This window comes from Camelus dromedarius, chromosome 5 (genome assembly GCF_036321535.1).
Source record: "Camelus dromedarius isolate mCamDro1 chromosome 5, mCamDro1.pat, whole genome shotgun sequence".
In the NCBI taxonomy this organism is placed as follows: Eukaryota; Metazoa; Chordata; class Mammalia; order Artiodactyla; family Camelidae; genus Camelus; species Camelus dromedarius.
In genome coordinates, this window is record NC_087440.1 from 30,626,743 (window position 1) to 30,649,417 (window position 22,675).

At 38.3% G+C, this 22,675-nt stretch overlaps 1 gene segment (V, D, J or C); it reads left to right on the forward strand.

Annotated features, from left to right (window-relative positions):
- Positions 1-15,551: 15,551 nt before the first annotated feature.
- On the forward strand, positions 15,552-16,065 carry LOC105097668 (T cell receptor alpha variable 2-like). The segment is given in 2 exon segments: positions 15,552-15,615; positions 15,770-16,065. Coding segments are annotated over 2 exon segments (360 nt in total).
- The last annotated feature ends 6,610 nt before the right edge of the window (positions 16,066-22,675 follow it).

Sequence of the window (22,675 nt, forward strand, 5' to 3'; positions counted from 1 at the left end):
GATATATTTGGTGATATTTTATCAGAGATCCTTCAGGATTTCTGCAAAACCACAACTTTGTACCTGTATTATTATCATATATTTTCAACATGTCACTCTGCACTAAGATTTCCCAGAACTGACTTTCAGTTGGGTGAAGATGTGGTATAGGAATGGTATATTTTTTGCACTTTGTCAGGCCGTAGAGGCGAGTAGCAGGGATTAGAAGCCACTAACAACCACTTTTGCAGTTTACCAGAACCATGCTAGTTTACCAGAACCCCTCTAACATCAAACTTGACCTAACTATTCAGAACCACCATAACTGAAGCATCCTGTATCCTTCGTGGCACACTCTGGGTTTAAGTTTTGTCTTGCTAGTTTCAGATGGATTTCTCCACCTTCACATGCTGAAGGGAAATCTGTCGAGAAAGAAAGCAGCTGGGACTGGCAGCTGCAGCACTGGTGGTGTGGTACCTGAGTTATATAGGCTTTAACGTGGCATCAGCTCGCCCTAGTCACCAGTTAGAAAACGTTAATTCTGTGGGGACTGAAGTTACAGCTTTGCAATCGTCACTAAAAGCACTTAATGAGAAAGCAGAACTTCAACATCTAAATCTTTGGGATATATTTATATATGATTAAATGAACTACTTAGTGATGGCTTTCTAGATGCTAAGATTAGGTGAGGGGCTTTCATGTTTTCTTATCTAATCCATATAAAAAACACAGAGTTGAGATATGGGCAATGGAGTTAAGATTTTAATCAGCTCTACCCCAGAGGTCAAGTGTTTGGACTCTAAAGTCAGATTGCCTGAGTACAGGGTCCAATATCCTAGATGGTAAATTTGGGCAAGTTATTTAACCTCTGAGCCTCAGTCTTCTCACCCATAAAACATGATTAAAAATGGTCACATTTTTTTAGAATTCTTGAAATCTTTGCAAAGCATGTGGCTCTTCGTAATTTTTTGGCATTACTTATTCATTACTTCAGATAACAGTGAAAATTTAGAATCCCTTGCTCTAATTCTCATTTTGCTTTCTCTGCTTAGATATATGAGTTTGGTGGCTTAGGTTGGTAAAAGAAGAATCCAGAGGACAGAGATGAAGGTTATACTTTGAATTTCAAGACTGAATAGTTTTGTGGGATGGTTAGGATATCCAAAGTAAAGGGTATGGAGCTGGAAGTAAGCCTTTTCGCTGACTCTCCATGCAGCAGTGTATGGAAGAGAAGATGGTAACAGAGGGAAAGTGTCAGAAGTGAACAAAAATTCTTCCAAGGACTTTTGGCGTGGGGTCCTTTCCCCCAGTTTTCTTTTTGGATTCATTATCATTGATCAGAGACCAGACTTGACTGTACTGAAAAATCTGGAGTTTCCAGAACTTACAGATATTGCTGCTTGGGTAATGTGGGACTTCTATTGTACTGTCACTTTGGCAATCAGGGTAAACATTAGGAAGAGAGATATGTTGTCCATAATAATTCTCTGAACATTTGGAATTGAGATACTTTATCACAGCATAATACACCAAGGGCAATATAGATAAACTTACATCCAACGGATTAGAGGATAATTACTATCACTACTGTCATTAGTAAAATGCAAGGTTGAGAAATTAATATTTGATCTCCTTTTATTATGGTTTCTATACTTTCCCCTTCCTCTTGTAGCCATTTCCCCTGGCCTGACTCTTCCCTCTACCATACACAGACTGCCACTGAGGTGTCCCACTCAGACTTTTCTTCTCTGGAAGTCCCTCATGCTCCAAAATTGTGTGCTCCTATTTCCTCCACAGAATAAATGAAAACAATTGTTAAAACTTGCATAGCACTTTAGCATTTGAAAAATTCTTCACACTTACTATCTCATTTGATCTTCACAACACCACTGTGAGGCAGGGAGTGTTATAGAAAAATTGGACTTGATGTTAAGTGATTTTCACAGAGTTTGCATGTTAGGTAAACACCTAAACCAGGGCTTGAACTCAGGTATTCTGCTGCTGAATCCAATACTTAATCTGTTACTTCACTTGGGTGCTATTCCTTTTTAGGAGCAATAGTTTTTGATCTTATTATCCATGAAAGACGCACACTTAAAAAAATTTGCTTGTTCACTTATATGTCAAATCTAAAAATACCCAAACAAACCACCGAACAAAAAAAGAGCTCAAAGACACAAAGGATAGATTGGTGGTTGCCAGCTGTGGGGGATGGAGAGTGGGCAAAATGGGTGAAGAGGGTCAAAAGGTACAAACTTCCAGTTATGAAATAAATAAGTCATTGGGCTATAATGTACAGCATGCTGACTATCATTAATAATACTGTAGTGTATATTAGAAAGTTGCTAAGAGAGTAGATCTTAAAAGTTCTCATCACAAGAAAAAATTTTGTAATTCCGTATGGTGACGGATGTTAACTAGACATTGTGGTGATCACTGTGTGTTGTATACCAATATCAAAGCATTACATTGTACACCTGAAACTAATATAGTGTTATATGTTACTTATATCTCAATTAAAAAGTTGCTTGTTAAATCATATAGAAATTTTTTATAGGTGTAGGGAAGAGATACATTTTTGTCATTCTTTGACCTTATTCATTCTTTGGTATTCTTTGACTCTTTCCTTCTCTCCGTTCTGTTGTCTCCATTCCAAAGGTCAAAGTGACATGGTTCTCACTCCTGAAACGTCACTGACTCTCTACAAAAAGCAATCAATCAGCAGGCAATAACCTAGAGTATGTGCAATATCATACTTATGAGATATTGCACGTAATCTATGAGTATGGGATAAAAAGGTCCATATGAGTAACGATTCTTTCCTATGAGGAGTTTACAATACAGTGGAGCAAGATGAGGAACTTAACAAAAGGTCTTGAAAAAACCTTTGACATTATATCGCCCAGTAATCACAATGGGAATTAATGGTGTGACATGACCTTCGGTCCCAGCCTTCACACCCCTCACAGCAGAAGGGAAGGGAACCAATAGAGCTTGCATGTTCATAATGGGACCATTATTCTGCCCCTCACAACAAATTGCACAGAAATCAGACTCCAAGAGGAAGCTACAATTAGATCTCATTGCCTGCCCCGTTCTCTCTCAAAAGAGACCAGCCGGTCTAATTTTATCAAGTCCTGTCTGCCTGTTCATCTCAGTCTTCGAAGTTTTGAAACTGCTATTTACCTCTTATCTCCTTAAAGCTTGGTACTTTCCCTAGTCAAACTCTTATCTTTCTCTGGCTCTTCACTATGCCCTCTGGCTAGCACTTTGCAAGTAGAATCCTCAACCTCTTTTCTGCACGTTACCTTCACATCCCTGATCTATGTGCCTGTCTTCTGCAGACCTCCTGAGTAGTGCAAGCTCTTTCTCCTGTGTTAGGACTCAAGTTTTGATAGATGTCCTTTAACAAATTATTTATTTAACAGTTGCTGATTCAGATAATTTTTCTTAAAAAAATTTTTAACTTGATGTATAGTTGATTTACAATGTTGTGTTAGTTTCAGGTGTACAGCAGAGTGATTCAGATATATATATTATATATATATATATATAATCTATTCTTCAGATAATTTTTCTTTCCTCCTTCATAAAAAAACCTCTATTCTTTGAAGAAAATCCTATCAGACTATTCCATCTGCAATCCTTTCTTGTTGTATCTTCAGCTGTCCTCTTGGCCACTCTACCTCCCTCCTCTAAGACTTTGGCATTTGCCATCATCCACATAAATGATCCATACATACAATACTACTACTCAGTTCTTCAGTCTCTTCACCAGATGAAGGAAAACACACAGTTGTACAGATGGCCTCACCTTAAAATTTTGGCCACAACCTCAAATAGGCAATTCTACATTTTCAATAGCCAATTTACATTTTTACCTTCTATGTAATTACTTAACTCAAAATAAATTGTAGACCTAAATGGAAAAGCTAAAATTATAAAACTGTTAGAAGAAAACATAGGAGTAAATCTTCATAATCTTGGAGTTGGCAACAGATTCTTAGAAATGACACCAAAAGCACAAGAAATAAAATAGATACATTGGACTTCCTCAAAGTTAAAAAGGTTTGTATTTCAAAGGATACTATCAATAAAATGAAAAGGCAACCTACAGAATGGGAGAAAATATTTGCAAATCGTATATCTGATAAGGGGTTTATATCTAGAGTGTACAAACAGCTCTTACAGCTCAACAATAAAAAGACAAATAACCCAACTAAAAATAGACAAATGATCTGAATAGACATTTCTATAGAGAAAATATACAAATGGCCAATAAACACATGAAATGATGCCCATCATGTTTGGTCATCAGGTAAATGGATATCAAAACCATAAGACAACAGTTAATACCCACTAAGATGGCAGTAATAAAAAAGACAGACAACGAGTTGTATTGGCAAGGGTGTGGAGAAATTGGAACTTCTATACGTTGCTGGAAGGGATGTAAAATAGTACAGGTTTAAAACCTCATGTTTAATTTGTAATAAAAGTTTATAACAATATTAAAGTCAATTGTGATACTGTGATTTATTATAGAAATAAATATTTGGTCTTCATTCCCATTTCTGGTATAAAGCTCCTAAAATCCTTTAAATTGCCTAAGTGGTGAGAGTGAGAAAGGTGGTTTTTCTCATGTTAATGAAGTGACTTTTGTATGGCCCTTAAGAAGGGGACTGATTGTCAAGAGAACCAATCACTTGATTCAAGGGTTGAAACTTTTGGTCTCACCTCCCCTGACCTCCTGGGAGGGGAGAGAAGCTGGAGATTGAATCAGTCACCAATGGTGGAGGAGGGTTTAACTCAGTGGCAGAATGTGTGCTTAGCATGCATGAAGTCCTGGATTCAATTACCTCCATTAAAAATTAATAAAATAATTAAACCTAATTACGACCCCCCCCCAAATTGCCAACAGCCAATACCTTTATCAATCATGCCTATGTAATAAAGCCATCATAAAAACCCAAAGGACAGGGTTCAGAGAGCTTCTGGATCGGTGAACAGGTATAGATGTGGAGAGAATGGTGTGCCTGGAGAGGACATGGAAGCTCCTCACCCCTTCACACATACTTTAACCTGTGCATCTCTTCCATCTGGCTGTTTCTGAGTTATAGCCTTTTATTATAAAGTGATACCTAGTAAACTAAATGTTTCCTGAGTCCTGTGAGCTGCTCTAGTAAATTAATGAAACCCAAGGAAGGCAGGGGTAGTGAGAACTCTGACTTACAGCCAGTCAGTCAGAAGTACAACGACCTGGGCATGTGACTGATTTCCAAAGTGGAGGAGGTGGGCAGTAGAAGTGAGGCAATCTTGTAGGACTGAATCCTTAACTTGTGGAATCTGACACTGTCTCCTGTGTTGGCTCCGATTTGGACAGTTCTTTTCCTTCCATCTCTCAAACACATACTAGAATTGGTGATCAGAACACCTATTTAAGACCTTTATGTATTTACATGGAGGATGGAAATTAGTTGTCTGGGAGGCCAGAGTGGGAGGGAGAATCTTTATCCTTTTATACTTTTGAGGTTTTGAACCACATGAACATTACCTACATTTGTAAAGTGCAGATTTTCATTTTATCTCTTTTTCTATTCCTAGCTCTTGCATGTAGGTGAGATAGACAGGTAAAGGAAGTAGAAAAGCAGAAATCTCAGATGGCACATAAACAAATGAAGGCCTCAGTAACAGGGATATGATTTTTTTGAATGAGATAGAATTTTATATTTCTCTCACATAAAATAAGTCTAGAGAGTAGGCATTGCAGGTATGGTATGATGATTAGGAAATCAGAGACCTCCCCAGACTCCTTCCAGGTCTCTGATACACCGTTTCTAGGCTGTGGACCTTGTCCATGTTGCCCAAGATAGCTGCTAGAGCTCCAGTCATCACATCAACACTGATGCTGATATTAAAAACTTTTTATATTGAATGTTATGATATGGACAATGAAAGAAGTTATATTTTGTATTGCTTTTCTTCCAATTTAGTTCATACAATTTCAAATCTTAATTAATATTATTATTGAAAGCTTAATATGTAATTGGAATTTGCCTGATTGTGTAGAATAATGAGAAGATATAAACATTATGCCAGTTGTTGTGAAAAAAGTGGAACTTCATATTATTTTATGGGACATAGGATGTTATTGCCTTATCTACAGTTAAGAGGCTAAATTGTTTCTCTTATTTATTGTGATAGAAGTGAGAATTTATTCTTTAGAAGCTTCTCTAGTTTCAGGCTAATTATATATAGGCTATCCCTCCCATTCACAGGTGTAGTTTTTCTAGCTCCTTATCATTTATTCTCATTCTCTTTTCTCTTTCGCAGTCACCACCACCACCACCACCACTACTATACCAGCCAATATTACTATAAAAATCCACCAGATTAAATCTGGCCTTTGCTTTCTCTAAAATGTTGTAGGAGAAGAATGAGGAAGAGAAAAGAATAGATTAGAGTCTTTCAACTTTTAACATTATCCTATGATTTTAAGTTGAGACTGCTTCTAGAGATTATATTCTGATCTAAACTTAAAAAAAAATGGACTTCAGAAACAAATACAAACATGCTTATCTCTGTTTTCGTCCTTTTTTTCCCCCCACAGTGGTGTGAATGGCCTCTGTGACACAAAACCATGACCAATTTTAAAACCACAGATTCACTGCTTAGAGAAACCTTTGTCCTAACTCTGAAGGAACTCATTTAATTTGGAATTTTTCTCACTCGCTGACAGAGTGAGCCAATGAGCCTTGGGGAGGGACAATTTTCTCTCGTTGTCTAGTGTAAATAGAAAAGACCCGTGTCTCTAGAATCACTGTGTCTGGCTGGTTTCCCACGATGAAGGAGTCCACCTCACTCCAGAACGAGACAGATGAGAACCAGAACTGGGAAGAAACAATGTGTTGGGGCTGCTCTCTGTGGGGTGCTGATGCTAAATGACTTCAGTTGTTACACGTTCACTTTGTTGTTAATGTGGCAATCACTCTATTTAGAGAGACTTAACTGCACATAGGAATGCACATAAAGTGGGAGTGTTAACAAACAATAACAATTGTGCTAAATGTTTTTGACCCCACTTTAGGAGGTATCTAAACTAATTCCCTTAATAGAGACCACAAATGCCCCTTAGAAAAGACATCACTCTGAAAATTATATCCACTATTGCATATATAATCTAATATATATTTTAATCAACTTCTACAGTCTTGAAAACATTTATGAAGGGCTTATCTGTAGCAACCATGGAAATAAGCAAATTAAAGTATGATTCTAGTCCATTCCCCCATCCCCAACCCCAGGCTCCCATCCTAAGATAGGTCTTCAAACTGGTTTGAAAACAAAATCATTAGCAATGAAAAATTTTCCTTTTATTAGTTTCACCATCTGGATACTGAAAAACATTTACAGGATTTGTGGATACAAATATTCATGCAAATATAAATACTGTATTTTTAGGTAAGAATTACAGCGATGCTTACAAGGGAGAAAATGGCAGTGTGGAAGAGGGAAGACTATGGAAACTGATATCACAAAAAGTTGGATTTTTGAGTCTGCCTTTTACTAATTGAGTGATCTTGGGAAATTTGCTTCAATGTTTCCAATCTTCATTCTTCTTACTGAAAATTGAAAGTAGTAAATCCATTTTATAGGACTGATATGAAGACAAATGCATTAATACAACTATATGTGTAGTGTGTATGTATAACTAAAATAAATGGAATAAAGTTTAGCTAATTTAGTTATTTAAATAATTAAATAAATTAAATATAATTAAATATAAACCTTGTTCTTTAGTAGATGTTCAATAAATGATGTGTTTATGAGAGTTTACTGTGTGAAATATTAATGGATACATGGAAGATTGTGGTGAGGAAGTCATAGTAATTTCTTCATCTCACTATCTTACTGAATTTAGCAAGGGTCCTTGAAAACTAGGCTAGAGATAACAAACAAGGTTGTGGTGTGCACAGATCTCCTGACTGTGCCTGGGCTGTGGACTCTGATTATGGTCAAGAAATCTGAGTTCTAGCCTGCCTCCACTAGAAGTGTGATTTTGATAGATTGCCTTCACCCTTTTGCTCTCAGAATCTTTGTTCAAAAAGCCAGGAAGTTATATTAGATGTAGTAGGTATTTTCTAGCTCTAGCATGTGTGTTTTTATGACGATGAGATGCTGAGTGCAGAGTTAAATATGCTAAAATGTGCACATTCAGTTTAGCTATCTTTCAACTCATGAGTATTCTTTTGTATGAAAGTCACATGCTAATCTTTCCATTATTCCTTAAAATCTTACTTTTCTCTTCCTTCAGTGGTATGCAGACCTGATATCTTTCAAGTTCTACACCCCTCCCTGATGCTATTTCAGGAAAGGGGAAAAGTCTCCATCTCCTGCAGCCTCAGGCCCATCATTCATGATATCATTCTTTGATACCAGAAATCCAACCGAAGGTGGGGAGCAGGGGCATTCAATTTATGGACCTATCGTGGCCAGAATTTTTCTCATCAAAATGAGAATGTCCCCTCCGATAGCTCGTCTCTCCTAGGTGGGGCAGAATAGAATCAGAGTAGCACATAAGTCTGTGCTGTAACTTACACTATGAGAAAAGCTCAGAGACCAACATATGCCTTTGCTTCTGGGTGCAGAGCAAAGTGGAGTGATGTAGCAAAGCAGGGCTTAGAACTGAGAGAAATCTGACAGGGTTTTAAACTGAATTTATGACCTAAATGCAGTCTATGCTCAAGGGCTATAGTAAGATGGTGCTTTAAAGGGAAGTTCTTGAAAAGTGGAGATACTTTTGGAAAACATCCTAGTGGTGGAATTGGTGTTAAAGGCACCTGGGCAAATGCATGTAGACTTTGAAGTTGCCAAGGAGACTCAGACATATACCTGCACCTTGTATACCTGGGGCCATTTCCCAAATTCTTTATGTATAGGAGGTTCTGAATTTCTGTGGTAAGTATCTTCCATTCTCCCTTGGGACTGTACTCCACCATTTACCACCTCATTCATTGATATATTCAATTTTATTCCCACTGAATCAACCCCCTCAGCCTATAAACATGCTTAAACCTTCCCTATACTTAAATTTAAAAAAATCTTGGTCCTGTTGCCTGATTGTGCTACTATACTATTCTTTATTTCATCAATAAATTATTTATTTTGAATACCTAACTATGCACTCCTCTTCTTCACCACAAATTAATGATCATAACCATCACTCCTCCAAATTTTCTTGTGACTGTTTGTAATTCTTCATTCTGCCCCTTCCCATCCCCATCTCCCCATCTCTGATAGTGCTTTCTGTCACTATCAGTCAGTTGCCCTTCCCAGAATCCCTAGAATTTTATGTAACTGGACAGTATGTACTGTTTTTTATTTTTTTATTTTTTGGTCTGGCTTTTCTCACTCAACATAATTGTTTTGAGACTCATTTATGTCATTTCTCATATCAATGGTTCAGATACGAGCATAATATTCTATTGTGAGGATATATCACAGTTTGTTTTTCCAATTTATATAGACATGATTATCTACAAAGGTGAAAATACATATATAATTAACTGAAAGATTCATGAAACATCAACAGCAAAAAGCCCAGAAATAAATCTGTTATATCTAAGAAAAATGACCATGTGGTTAAAAGGAGAGCATAAGCCAATGAATCAGACAAATTTAAACAAATTATTTTGGACTCATTAAATAGAGATTTGGAGAAAAATATAATTAGATCTCCCTTCACATGATACAGCGTGGGTAATTAAGCCCAGCAGTGACATTAAGATTATACAGTGTATTTTATTGAATAGGGTGGGACAAGATTTTCTTTGAGGAAGATAAATTGGCAGTGATATCCAGGATAGATCAGAAATAGGAATGCCTGGGATATGGAAGCCAAAGGAAGAAGACTGGTAGCACTAGGAGTATGAGTTTATAAGAACAATGGCAATCAGAATGGAGGGAAAAGGGAAACTCTGAGAGAGATTTCAAAATTTCAAAGGGAAAAACAATAGGGCATCGTATTTTCCTAACCACAATTCAATTAAAGCAAACTCTTATTTTTTCCCCACCCTTGTCTTCATGTGGCATACCTTCTTACGATTTTGTTGGAAAAATTCTTCAATTCTAGAAAGCTAGAGGACTAGCTTTCTAGCTTTAGATCTGTTTCATCACAAACTTTCTGTGTGACCTTAGCAAGTCATGTATCCTTCTGGAGTGTCTGCTTTTTGTCCTGCAAAACGAATGTGCTACAGCAGGTAGACTCTGAGACTTTTTCAAGCTCCAAATTTCTTAGATGATAGGAATGTATTATATTGAGCCTAAGATAACACCTTAATTGGGCCTAAGACAACAGACTAATTCAGCTGGAAATGAAAAGAATACGTGAATTGTATGGACTATCTTCCCACATAGGGCCCTGCTAAAGTACTTAACTATAATCTAGGTTAAGAATCCTCCCTGCACACGGTGCTTTCTCTTAATGATGAATGAAGCTGTGCACAAAGGAATCATGTGGTAGGGTGGTAATTTGCTTCTGCTCTGCTGGGTCACATGGCCCTCAAGAGGTTAGGAGTTTGTAATCTGAATACAAAAAGTTCAGAGAAAAGAGAAGCCTAGAGTGTGGTTACTTTTGACAAATTACAGGCCAATAAGGACTACCTGTTAAGATAACCCAGAGGAAAAATCTTCTTTGTAATTAATCCCCTGGGTTCCTCTGGCCCATGCCAGCATCCTAGGTAAGACTAGAGGATGCCCCTAGCGACTCACTGTAACTCTTTGTCTCGCTGATTAGTCTCTGGTCTCTAAATGCTTCTCTGTGGTAAGAATGGTAGTTAACAAAGGAGTTGGGTTTCCCAGTGGGCTTTATTAAAAATGTGGTTATGAGGTGATTAACTTATGCAAAGCAATCAATGTAGCCGATGAGCCAAGCTATGCACACACAACGTATCCCGGAGGCAGAGAATCACAAAGCCTAGCCACACACAGGAGAACATTGTTTAGTATCTAAAAGTGAATTCTCCTTTTCATGTTCTCTTCATTATCAGTTACAACAAGCTACTGAATAACATTTCTTGTGCTATACAATAGAAACTTGTTTATCTATTTTATATACAGTAGTTAGTATCGGCAAATCTGCAATTATAATTATTATTTTTTGACCAGTGTTGTCACTGCTTTTATGAAGGATTGACCTTTGGAAATCTTTACTCTGACATTCCCACCAACCTCACTTATGCTGTTCTGTTGTGACTCTGTCAAACTGGGTCACAGAGCACAACCTTTTCATCGTTTCCCACCAAAACCCAACTACAGTAAGTACTTAATTTTTAATAGGCTTTATAAAAATCTATTTGAAGAATCTAAAGAATTCACAGATAAGACCACGCTGCATATATATTGCTTTTTGCCATCGGCAGGGGGTGGGAGGGCACACAATCATTATTTCTTCTCTTTTTTCCTTTAATTATATCCCACCCCATCTCCATGTACCCCTCCTTATGATAATGAGCACATTCTGTACTATTCTCTAATCACTGCCTTAAACACTATAATGGAGACATTTTGGGTGCTTTCTCTTTATGGCCTAAGAAAGACACAAGCTATCTTAGGAAGAACTCAAATGTGTTAGAATCTTGTCTTGTTGTAAGCATTATATTTAAGTCTTAGACGAGATGCATACAGGTCATTTCACAGTGTCTGTTCAGTGTATACAGAGGCATTTTGGCTGGCTGCTGCCCATGAAGTCAACAGAATCCTCTTCCTTCTCCTTTCCTTTCCATTCCATATTATTTTTTCTCCATTCATAACTACGAAGCTTTTTTTGTCACTTGGAGAAGGAAGAGAAAATTTTGCTAAGTAAGGGAGCTACGGTGGAGAGAAGAGTGAAGGGGGCAGGCAAAGCAACTGCTCTCAAGTCATCACTTTGTGCTGATTTTAAGCTCCCTGCAGAGACAGTAGTTCAGAGGTAGAAGCCGATTGAAATATACTCAAAGGGAACCCCCTGAAGTGTACAAAAAGTATGTGTTCTTTTCCAGCACACATGGAACATTCTCAGAAGTTGAGCATGTACTAAGTTACAAAGGAAGTCTCTATAACGGAAACATTTTAGGGGTATTCTCTTTATGGTTGTGAACGAAAAACACTGCAAGCCATACCAGTAAACAGAGAATGCTGTGGCCACCAAGTCACCAGCTGCTACCACCACCCCCTAACAGTGAGTGAGGGAGCTCAGGATGTGAAAGAACAGGATTCTGGCCCTAGATAGCTAGGTGCATAGCAAAGGAATGATTTCAATGAACCCAGACCTTTGCACTTTCCCACATATAGAAAAGCAGTAAATCCCTTAACTTGAGATATCTGGCTTTCTCTAATTAACAATAATCTTTTGATGTTCTGACTACCTGGTTTTTGTTGCAAAAACTCATATATCCTGGCTTCTACTTTGCCACTTCAGAGCAGTCCCTCAGAGCGATCTGAGAGGTTGTCATCCTGGGCTTAAGTCCTCAGAAATGTCTGCCAAATAAAACGTAACTCTCAACTTTTGGGATGAGCATTTTATTTCAGTCGATATGGTGTAAGGAAGACAGGGGTGGCTACTAATATTATTACTGCTCATTATAGTCCCCCAGTAGTAGGTGTGCAGATGTATCCTTTAATGTGTACAGTGAGGACTGCTTTTAGCAGGGTAGCAATGGAAGAGCTTTGAATATTCAGTACTGAGTGTCCTTGTGGTTGGTGAAGTAAATTTGTGGTGTTGGGGCTGAACAGTGATGACATTTGATTGCTTGATTAGAGCATTCCTTGTGGTGGGTTTGAGCACTCTTTCTGACTATTTAGCATTGAATCCTCACTACCTACCTCTTCTGAAGAGTCTGTGAGCTACCTTATATCTCTTAATATATTTTATCTGCATAAACTAGCCAGAGTAGATTTTATTGAATTGCATCTGAATATCTGACTGATTAAATATCTGACTGAATATCTGACTGATTAAAGGAGGATCTTGATAAAGCATATTGCTTGATAAAGTTAAGACAATAAAAATAGTACAGCAGTGCTACAGAAACAACTCGATCAATGAGCAAAAACTCAAGAAGAGACCAAATTCATAGGTAACATTATATATAATAAAGATGGTACCACAAAGCTGTGGGGGAAAGGTGGATTATTTTGTAGATAGTGTTGGGAAAACTGTTTTGCTCTATGTAGAAAAATAAAGTTGCATTTCCTTTTATGCCATACATACAAGTAGAATTTAGATGAGTTAAAACCTACATGTACAAGAAAAACCTATAAAGATAGCAAAATACAATGCAGGAAATTACATTTATGGCCTTGGGTGAGAAACGATTTGTAGGTCAAGATCGCTAAAACTCAAATCATAAAGTGAAAAAAAAAGTGTTAACTTTGACTTTGTAAAAATGAAGAATTTCTAGTTTAGAAAAGGATGCCATAGACAAAGTTAACCGACTAGGGGTGCACTAGAAGAAGATATTTGTGATTTTGAACAATTCAAGGGATCAGTGTATGAGGAACTCTCAAAATTTACCAAGAAAAACACTGGAGACCTAATTTAAAAATGGGCAAATCATTTGAATAGGTAACACTAGAAAGGAAAACATGAATGATTTGATTTTTCGAATAGAGTAATACAAATTAAAATGAAACTCCATACTCAGCATACTGGTAAACTTTAGACAGCTTTATATTTTTGATAATGCCAAAAGTTGTTGAGGGTTTGGAAAGACTGGACTGTTCCTGTACTATTGGTAGAAGTGTATGTGGTTATTACAACTTTGAACGATTAATTAGTGATATTGAGTATGTGTATGTACTATCACGGGACAGTCTTTGATTGATACATATCCCTATATATGGTTAATAAGGAAAAATATAAAAATATATTTGTTGCTGTGTTGATGGGAGTTAGAGGCAGCTTATGAGTCCATCACTAGGGATTGAATAGGTAGATGTAGAGGAAGCCCATGGTAAACTATTTTGCAGTAGTTAGAAACCTTGAAACAGAAGTAATCTGAAAACAGTTTTATCTGTAGCTATAGACCTCTTGGCTTCAGGAGGAAGCTGCTTGAACACTTAGCTTATTCGTATAATTGTATTCTCTTTGCATTTCCTCTTATGTTTCAGTTGTCAGAAATTTCAGAGCTCAACTTAATCACAGAAGCTATATTATTTTTTCATTTAGATGAATCTGTGTCACCTTGTCTTTGATGACTCCATTCTAATTTTACAGCCATATTGGAATTTTGTATTTTATTTGGAAGCTTTTTGTGGTTATATATGTGTATTTTAAAAGTCTCTGTTGGACCTTATCAATCATCTTATCATTATTAAAGAATCTCCTAGTAAAAAAAAAGAAAAAAGCCTAGAGTAGAAACTAATTTCTCCTAGCCTGGGAGACTATCAAAAAAAAAAAAAAAAAGAAGGAAAGAAAGAAAAGAAAAAACAAGGAAATGAATAAAGCAACCACCTTAGGATAAGAAAAAGAAATATTTCACTCTATGGAAGTATGTTTTAAATAATCACTTATCTGAATGAAGAACACCTTTTGGTAACCAGAAGACTTTCCAAGAAGGAAATTGTTCCCTTTGGATAGCCTTCTTGTTCCTATGGAAACTGAGTAAGGATGAGGAATTTGAACAAAAGCAAAGGGCAAGAAATCTCTTCAGGATGTGAGAAGCTATAAAGACTGTCTCAGAGTCTGCTTGGGGATTTGATTTTCCATCAGTTCCCGTGTAGCCCACTAGACGGTGGTAGCACACATAAAAACTCTGCTGAATAAACTGAATTGCCACAAACCTTGCTTACTCTTCTTTTTCAAATAAAATCCCAAGAAAATCTGTATAAAAGCAGAGGTAGGACTATTAAGCCCCTATTAACAGCAGAGCAGACGGTATCAGGCTATAAAATGAGGATAGGTACCATCCAAAAGAGATCACCTCCAAATACAATTTTGGGTCTTTCTTGATCCAGTTTCTTTGGGTTTCAGAAAGTTATTAGTGAGATTTTCTTTCCCTACTTATGCCAGAGATCGCCTTGGATGCAAGGAGTCAAATTTTGATGAATATGTTTACATAGTATTTTTTGTGCCTTAAAAAAACCCCATTGTTCATCTGTTACAGTTACTAAGATTTCATGATCATTATATTTAACATGTTAGAATGTCATTATATCACACGTGATAAGTTTAGCACACTTTTTGTGTGAATTTGTCACTTTAGTTTGAATGACGAAGCAGTCTCCCATCAATTATGAGACTCCTTCTGACACTCTTGGTGAAGGAAGCAAGCTTCTGGAATGATTAAATCTGCACAGCTGTGGTGACCTCGGAAAGGATATATTCCTTTTTAATACTACCTTGTCAGAACAAAACATAGTTTAAGTCATTGTTAAGTAGCCTTGGGACTGTAGTCACCCTTCTACAGTTCACAGACTCTGGCTGATGATGTCACCGACACAGAAGAAAATGAAAAATGAAAACAGGCAGCCTTAAGGCAGCTTCCTGGGGAGCATCACACTTATGACTGAGGCTTGGGACCAGCTGCCTTTTGGCCATGGCTTTGCGGAGCACTCTGGAAGTAGTGCGGCTGGGGCTCCTCCTCAGCTCTCTCTGGAAGGGTGAGTAGGTGCTTTTACTCTCTGGTGTTGGAAAAATGGATGCCATTGTTTTAAAATTTGGACCAGATTCATTAATACTTACTGTACCTAAGGGGCAATCAACAAGCCAAATAGCAGCATAGAAGTCTCAACCTTCTTTCTTTGTTTCCTGCAGTTGCAGAGAGCAAGGACCAAGTATTTCAGCCTTCCACCGTGGTATCTTCGGAGGGAGCCATGGCAGAAATCTACTGTAATCACTCTATATCCAATGCTTACAACTTCTTCTGGTACCTTCACTTCCCAGGATGTGCACCAAGGCTTCTTATTCAGGGCTCCAAGCCTTCCCATCAGGGACGCTACAACATGACTTACGAGCGGCTCTCCTCATCACTGCTCATCCCCCAGGTGCGGTTGGCAGATGCTGCTGTTTACTACTGTGGTCTGGCAAACACAGGGCCAGGGAACCCGTAAAGCACTGAACAGAAACTGAGAGATCACAGCCTTTGCAGGGGGTGGAAAAGAGATGAGCAATAATTATTGCCCCCACCGCCCCCAATTCAGCATTCCCCAAGCCCTTCCTTTGGCACTGCTATTAGAAAAATAATTTGAGTTCAGAAACTACGTATTAGTAAATGTACATAGGAAAATATACTTTTAGGGAGGGATTCAATAATGGTTCTATAAATCCATGTTCTAAATAGTCTTTTTTAAAAAAATTTGATTTAATTTTAATTGAGTTATAATTGCCATACTACAATATAGTTTCAGGTGTACAACATAGTGAAGGATTTGGTATTTTTTACACATTATGAAATGATTATTACAGTAAGTCTAGTTACCATCATCACTCTCCAAAGTTGTTACAATTTAAATAGTCTTCTTGATAATTGGAATACTTTTGAGTCATTTCTTTCAAAATCTGGTTAGATTATTTGCTTTCCCTTGTAAAATGGCCGATGATGAACTGTGATAGGATGAAGAGTCACGTTTACTGTGCCATTTTCTTTTTGCTTTCTGCCTTTGCATTTTAAATATTATATGCTAGCTTCAGGCTCTTCGCAGGAATATTTTCAAGACATGTCTCAATATATAAAGGGTACTTTAGTTAACACTGGATAATACAATAAGCTGAAAGGGAATGAATGAGAGTGGCTACTATCAACAGCCCTGAGTTTGGAATCTCAGTCCTTCCCTCAGGATATTTTACGTTTTATAATCTAACATACAGACCCAGTGAGGATGCCAGTGTCAGTCGGTATATGAAATATTAGAAAAGTTCAATCTCCTTCTGATTTTTTAAACTAAAAAAATAGAAGTTGTAATATATTCTTCCCATATTCTTGTTAAGTTATTTTTGTCTTTTTCCCCAGATGTGTCCCTCCCACTTTAGGGACCAAAGTCCTACTGTAGATCAGTGTTTCCAAAACTTTTTTTATCAGAAGTCTCTGCAATCTTGTTCAAAAAATAGATTCTTTTCTGCTGCATTCCAGGTGAACTGAATCAGGGTTTGCAGGAGGAGGGCCTGGAAATCTGTATTTTCCATAAATATCTCTTTGATGATTCTGTTGCTCAGCCAAGTTTGATCTGGGAATGCCAGACTCTGGACTCCAGATCTTGAGGCGTCAACCAATTTCAGTAATATCCAAATATCTCCATGGTATGCAACTATAAATTGGTGTATGTTTGTACCAGTTACATGCTAATTTTTTAGGCATATTCTATTTTGGATTATTGCTTGTTTAAAAGTGTGTTAGATTTATCTTTTAACCAAATGAAATATTTGAAAAGGAGATGTATGTGTGTGTCTTCTTTATGAGTCCTGCACGGTGCCATGTGTATGCACATTGCTTTGTCATGCAAGAAAAGAGACAGAAATTCTTTTTGTTCATATAGGAAGTTATTTTCAATTCACTGAGGAGTGTGTGTGTGTGTGTGTGTGTGTGTGTGTGTGTGTGTGGTGTATTGAAAACCCTACCTTTTACATTGGTGCTTTGATTCTCTTGTTTAAACAGTCAACTACTAGTCTTCCAACCAGGTTTTTTTCCAGCTCAAATATAGAACACTAAAGACATTATTATCCAAGGGTGAAAGTGGAAAAGGAACGAAATAAAAGAAGAGGAAAATGCAGCATGAGAGGAATTACAGAGAAGAGAGCGGCAGTGATGGCTCAGCCTTAAAGGTATCACGAAGCTCTCAGTTCCATGGTGACAAAGAGTGAAGCATTCAACAGGGAGTAAAATTCCGTGTACTCTCAGATCTTGGGAGTTTGTATGTGTATAGAGCTTGCCATCGTTTTGGAGGTTTACTTCCCCAAAATGCAAAACAAAATAAAAAAAAAATTCCTGGGTGAAAAAACTGTTGTAGGGCTCCTGAGACTAAACATGAAAACAGGGCTAGAGGGCTTACCTAACTGGCCAAGGCAGGTGGCATGGGGCTGTCTGAGGTCTCCCTGGATCCATCTGCTCTGTTCACTGCTAGTTGAATCTGCATTGACGGTGAAGTTTTCTTGGGGGCCATAGCTCACCTAGTTCTTCAAATGTCTAAGGACTTCCTCAGAGGGCTATCTGTATCTACCATTGGCTCCACGAGAGATTTAAGACCCCAACTCACTCTCACAGTAGGGTATCTTTCCTTGCTCCTATGGGACCTACCTTCTCTAACTTCACTGCTTTATTTCTTTTTTGTGGGAGGGTTGAGTGGGGCCATGGAGCCCACCTGGCTACTCTTCTTCAGTTTCTGAGGATCAGGGAACCACAGAGAATGGGTGGGGATTGGAATGCAGAATTACTTCCATTTTCTTCCAGGGGTTAGTGTTATGGGTTGAATTGTGTCCTCCCGAAAAAGGTATGTTGAAGTCATAGCTCTCAGTACCTCAGAATGTGACCTTATTTGGAAATAAGATCTAGAAGTAATAAAGCTAGCATAAAGTCATTAGGACTGGTGTCCTTAGAAAAAGGGAAAATTTTGACACAGAGACAGACAAGCGAAGAAGGAAGACAATATGAAGAGACACACGGAGAGGATGGCCAACTGGCGGGAGTGGTGCATCTAAATGCCAAGGAACAGCACAGATGACCAGCAAACACCAGAAGCTCAAAGGGGTAAAAAAGGACTCTCTCCTAGAGCTGTCAGAGCGAGTATGGCCTGGCTAACACCTTGATTTAGGATGTCTAGCTTCCAGAACTGTAAGACAATAAATTTCTGCTGTTTTAAGCTGCCTGGTTTTTGGTGCTCTGTTTCAGCAGCACTGGGACTAGGACGGTTAGTATACCATAGTCCTTCCAATTCTTGCCAAGAAATACTGCTCCAACACATCTCCTTGCTTCACAAATCTCCAGACCGGAATGGACACCACTTTTTATGTTAAAGAACATCCTGTACGTCAGGGGATAGAGGGAGTCTCAAAAGAACTCGATATTTTGCTCCATCGACAGCAAGTGGGACATAAAGAGGCAAAATATTTTATACTATTTTGAACCCTAGGATTAAGTAGCTTTATAGCTCAAAAAGAGCTAAGGGTAAAGAGCCCAACTGAAAACCGTGTCTCTGAAGCTCTATTAACTGTCTGGGTTGCAGAAAATAAAGTGACCAGTAGGGACAGGCCATTAAGGTAACAGTGTAGCAGCACTGTTGTAGGCTCAAAACCAACAAATCTGAATAGTAGTTCCCTCTGCTGAGAAAAGCTCCCTGTAGTACAATGGTCCCAAGGTATTCATATCAGTGAAATACGTTACTCTTCCAACACAGGTACATCTATATGCATATAGATTATGATAATGAACATGACAAACAAAAGTAGAAATTAGAAAAAGTTAAGATAAGCGCAAACACTAAGTCTCGTTTTTTTCCTTGCACTCAAGAGGAACATCTTGTGAAGCACATCCCTGTCCCTATTACAGCTTGAACTAGAATACTTCTTTTTAATTAGCTAAATTCCCAAAGCTTTGTGAGGTCCTTTCTTTTCTCATTTGGATGGAACATCCCTAGGGATTTTTTCATTGCTACAATTCTAGCACATTTTACTTTAGTTTTTCCTCTCTTTTTTTTTTTTAAATTGAAGTATAGTTAGTTACAATGTGTCCATTTCTGGTGTACAGCACAATGTCCCAGTCATGCATATACATACATATACTCATTTTCATATTCTTTTTCATTCAAGGTTATTACAAGATACTGAATATAATTCTCTGTGTTATACAGAAGAAATTTTTAAACCTATTTTTATATATAGTGGTGAACATTTACAAATCTCCAACTCCCAAATTTATTCCGTCCCACTCCCTTTCCCCCAGTAACCATAAGATTGTTTACTATGTCTGCGAGTCTGTTTCTGTTTTGTAGATGAGTTCATTAGTGTCTCTTTTTCTTTCTTTCTTTCTTTTAGATCCCACATATGCGTGATATCATGTGGTATTTTTCTTTCTCTTTCTAAGTGAAGTAAGCCAGTAAGAGAAAGAAAAATACTTTAGTTTGCTATCGGTTTATCTTCTGAATTAGTATTCCATCTACCAAAATGAATGGAAAGTTTCTTGAGGGCAAGGGCTAAGTCTTGTTTCCCTGTTTATCTCTTAAATGCAAATTATGTCTTGCACATAGTAGGAACTCAATAGTAATTTGTGAGAATAAATTGACTTTCAAGGTTTTCTCCTGGAATTACCAGGATGCCAAGGCAGTTAGTTTTGGAGTGAACCCTTGGAAGAGAGGACCTCTGTGAAGAAAATTCATTTATAATGAATGAAGGTAAACAGAGCTTTTACTCCATTGCTTGGTGTCCAGCATGTACAATCAATTCTCATTATATGGATTTCTGCTAGCTCAGTGTACTTATTTAAAATTTTAATCATTTGACAAATATTTATTGAGCACCTATAATATGCCAGTCACATGATTTTTCTCTTTGCTCCTGTGCCATTAAAACAAAATAAAACACAAAAAACAAAAATAACTCAACCTCAGAGCTTCCCCATAAAACAGAGGGACACCAAACTAAAAAGAAGTAAAACACGAATATCTGGAGGTAAAATTCTAGAAGGCAGCCTAGGCCATCTATCCATGAGATGTTTGGATCTCTTCAACAGCACTGTCAAGGGAATTACCAGTATGTCTAGAGCAAGATTAAAAATATAAACCTCCTAAAAGCTTGGTTCATTTGTGGCTCCCAGAATTCATCATTAAGTGGCTGAAGGTAAATGATATCTGAGTCACAGCACTATCTAGGCATAGTCTTGCATGCTGTGTGTGCTGCATCTGTAGAGGACGGAAGAAGCAGAGAGTGGGCAATTACCTGGAAAATATAGTTACAGCACTAAAGCTTATACTGGACTGTTGTTTTAATTGGACTTATTTGTCTTTATACATTGATCAGAATGCTGTATAGATATTCCCATACATACATTTGGCATATATCCACGTTTTGCCTGATTGATAGGGCAGCTGTAAACCCGAATGTCAGTGATTAAGACCTGGAAGCATCTGTTGCTTGACAGTAAAGTCACCTGGTTCTGTGTGTGGGCTCTAGGGGGCGCTGCAGTGTGAGTTTTGTCCCTGGTGTAAGAGGTGCAGTTTTGCTTCCCATGGAGCTTTGAGGAGCCCCAGCAAGAGCTTGCTCAACAGAGAGAAGGTACAGGTGCTAGGAACACCAGGGCCATTTGCAAAACGCTGTGCTGACAGAGGGGTGCTGGTAACTCTTTGAGAACCCAGTCTCTGGGCGGAGGCCGTATCTCCAGCAAAGGTGGGTTGGAAAGGAGCCCCTGGCGAGCTCAGCTTGAGCCATGGCCTCTGCTTGCATCTCAACGCTTGCGATTCTCTTTACACTGAGTAAGTGATATTCCCGTCCCTTTTCCCACTTGTATTGTCCACTTATGTTCTTTTCAGCAGCTTCGCTGATGCAGTGTGGGTTAGTTTACAGGCGGACTGAGAGCCCAGTCAGCGACTCAGCTGAAAGAGCCGATCACTGGCGCCGAAGGGGAGCCACTGACTGTGAAATGCGCCTATTCCCTTTCTGGGACCCCTTATCGCTTTTGGTATGTCCAATATCCCAGCCAAGGTCTCCAGTTCCTTCTGAAATACGTCGCAGGGGACAACCTGGTTAAAGGCAACTACGGTTTTGAAGCTGAATTTAATAAGAGCCAAACCTCTTTCCACCTGAAGAAAGCGTCTGTCCAAGGGAGCGACTCCGCATTGTACTTCTGTGCTGTGACAGACACAGTGGTGGGGGCTGCAGGCATCGCTGAATACAAACCTCTGAGTACAGAAAAAACGTTTTCCTGAAGCCTTGATGTCCCTCCACAAGGGGGAGTGCCGGTCTAGGATATGTCACTCATCATAACTAAATTACCATTTAAAGCCACAGAATTTGTTCATTTGGCAAGTATTTATTGAATCCTTCTGTGCCAGGCGCTGTGCTGAGCACTGATCATGAAAAGGTGAAAGAAGCCATCCTTGATCTCGAGGTTCCAGGTGTGATCCCAAACACTTACGAACCCAATTAATTCTCACAACTATTAACATAAGCTTCACTTTACAGAATGAAGGAAGTAAGGCACTGAGAACAAGTATCTTTCTTAAGGCACAAAACTAATAAACAGTAAATCGAAACCCAGGCAGTCTGCCTCTCAGGTGTGTGATCTAACCACTCCACTTCTCCATCAGCCTACTGGCTCGTGAGACTGTAATTTCAGCAGTGGTATAGCCCTAACTCCCAAAATGGTCCCTGTTTTAAAAAGTGTTTGTTTTAGGAACGAATAGTAAACGAACAGTTCGGTAAGTGCTAAGATTGAGAATTGCACAGAATGCTGTCTGAGATGAAAAAAGTAGAGGTAAATTAGCTGTGAAGGAAGGAGAGAGAGAGTATGTAATGGGAGAATTTGAATCAAGGGAAAATTTAAATATGTAGTTTAAACATGTAGGCTCCTAAGTTCACATCTTATGTATACCCTTGAGAGGGCCTGGACTTAATGTTGACCTCTCTGTCTGTCAGTCTTTCTCTTTGTCTGTCCAATTTAGAGCATTCTGGAAAAAGCTCTGGTTGACTGTATGTGAGTCTTCTATACTCAAAAACCTGCTTTTAGGAAAGGTGCTA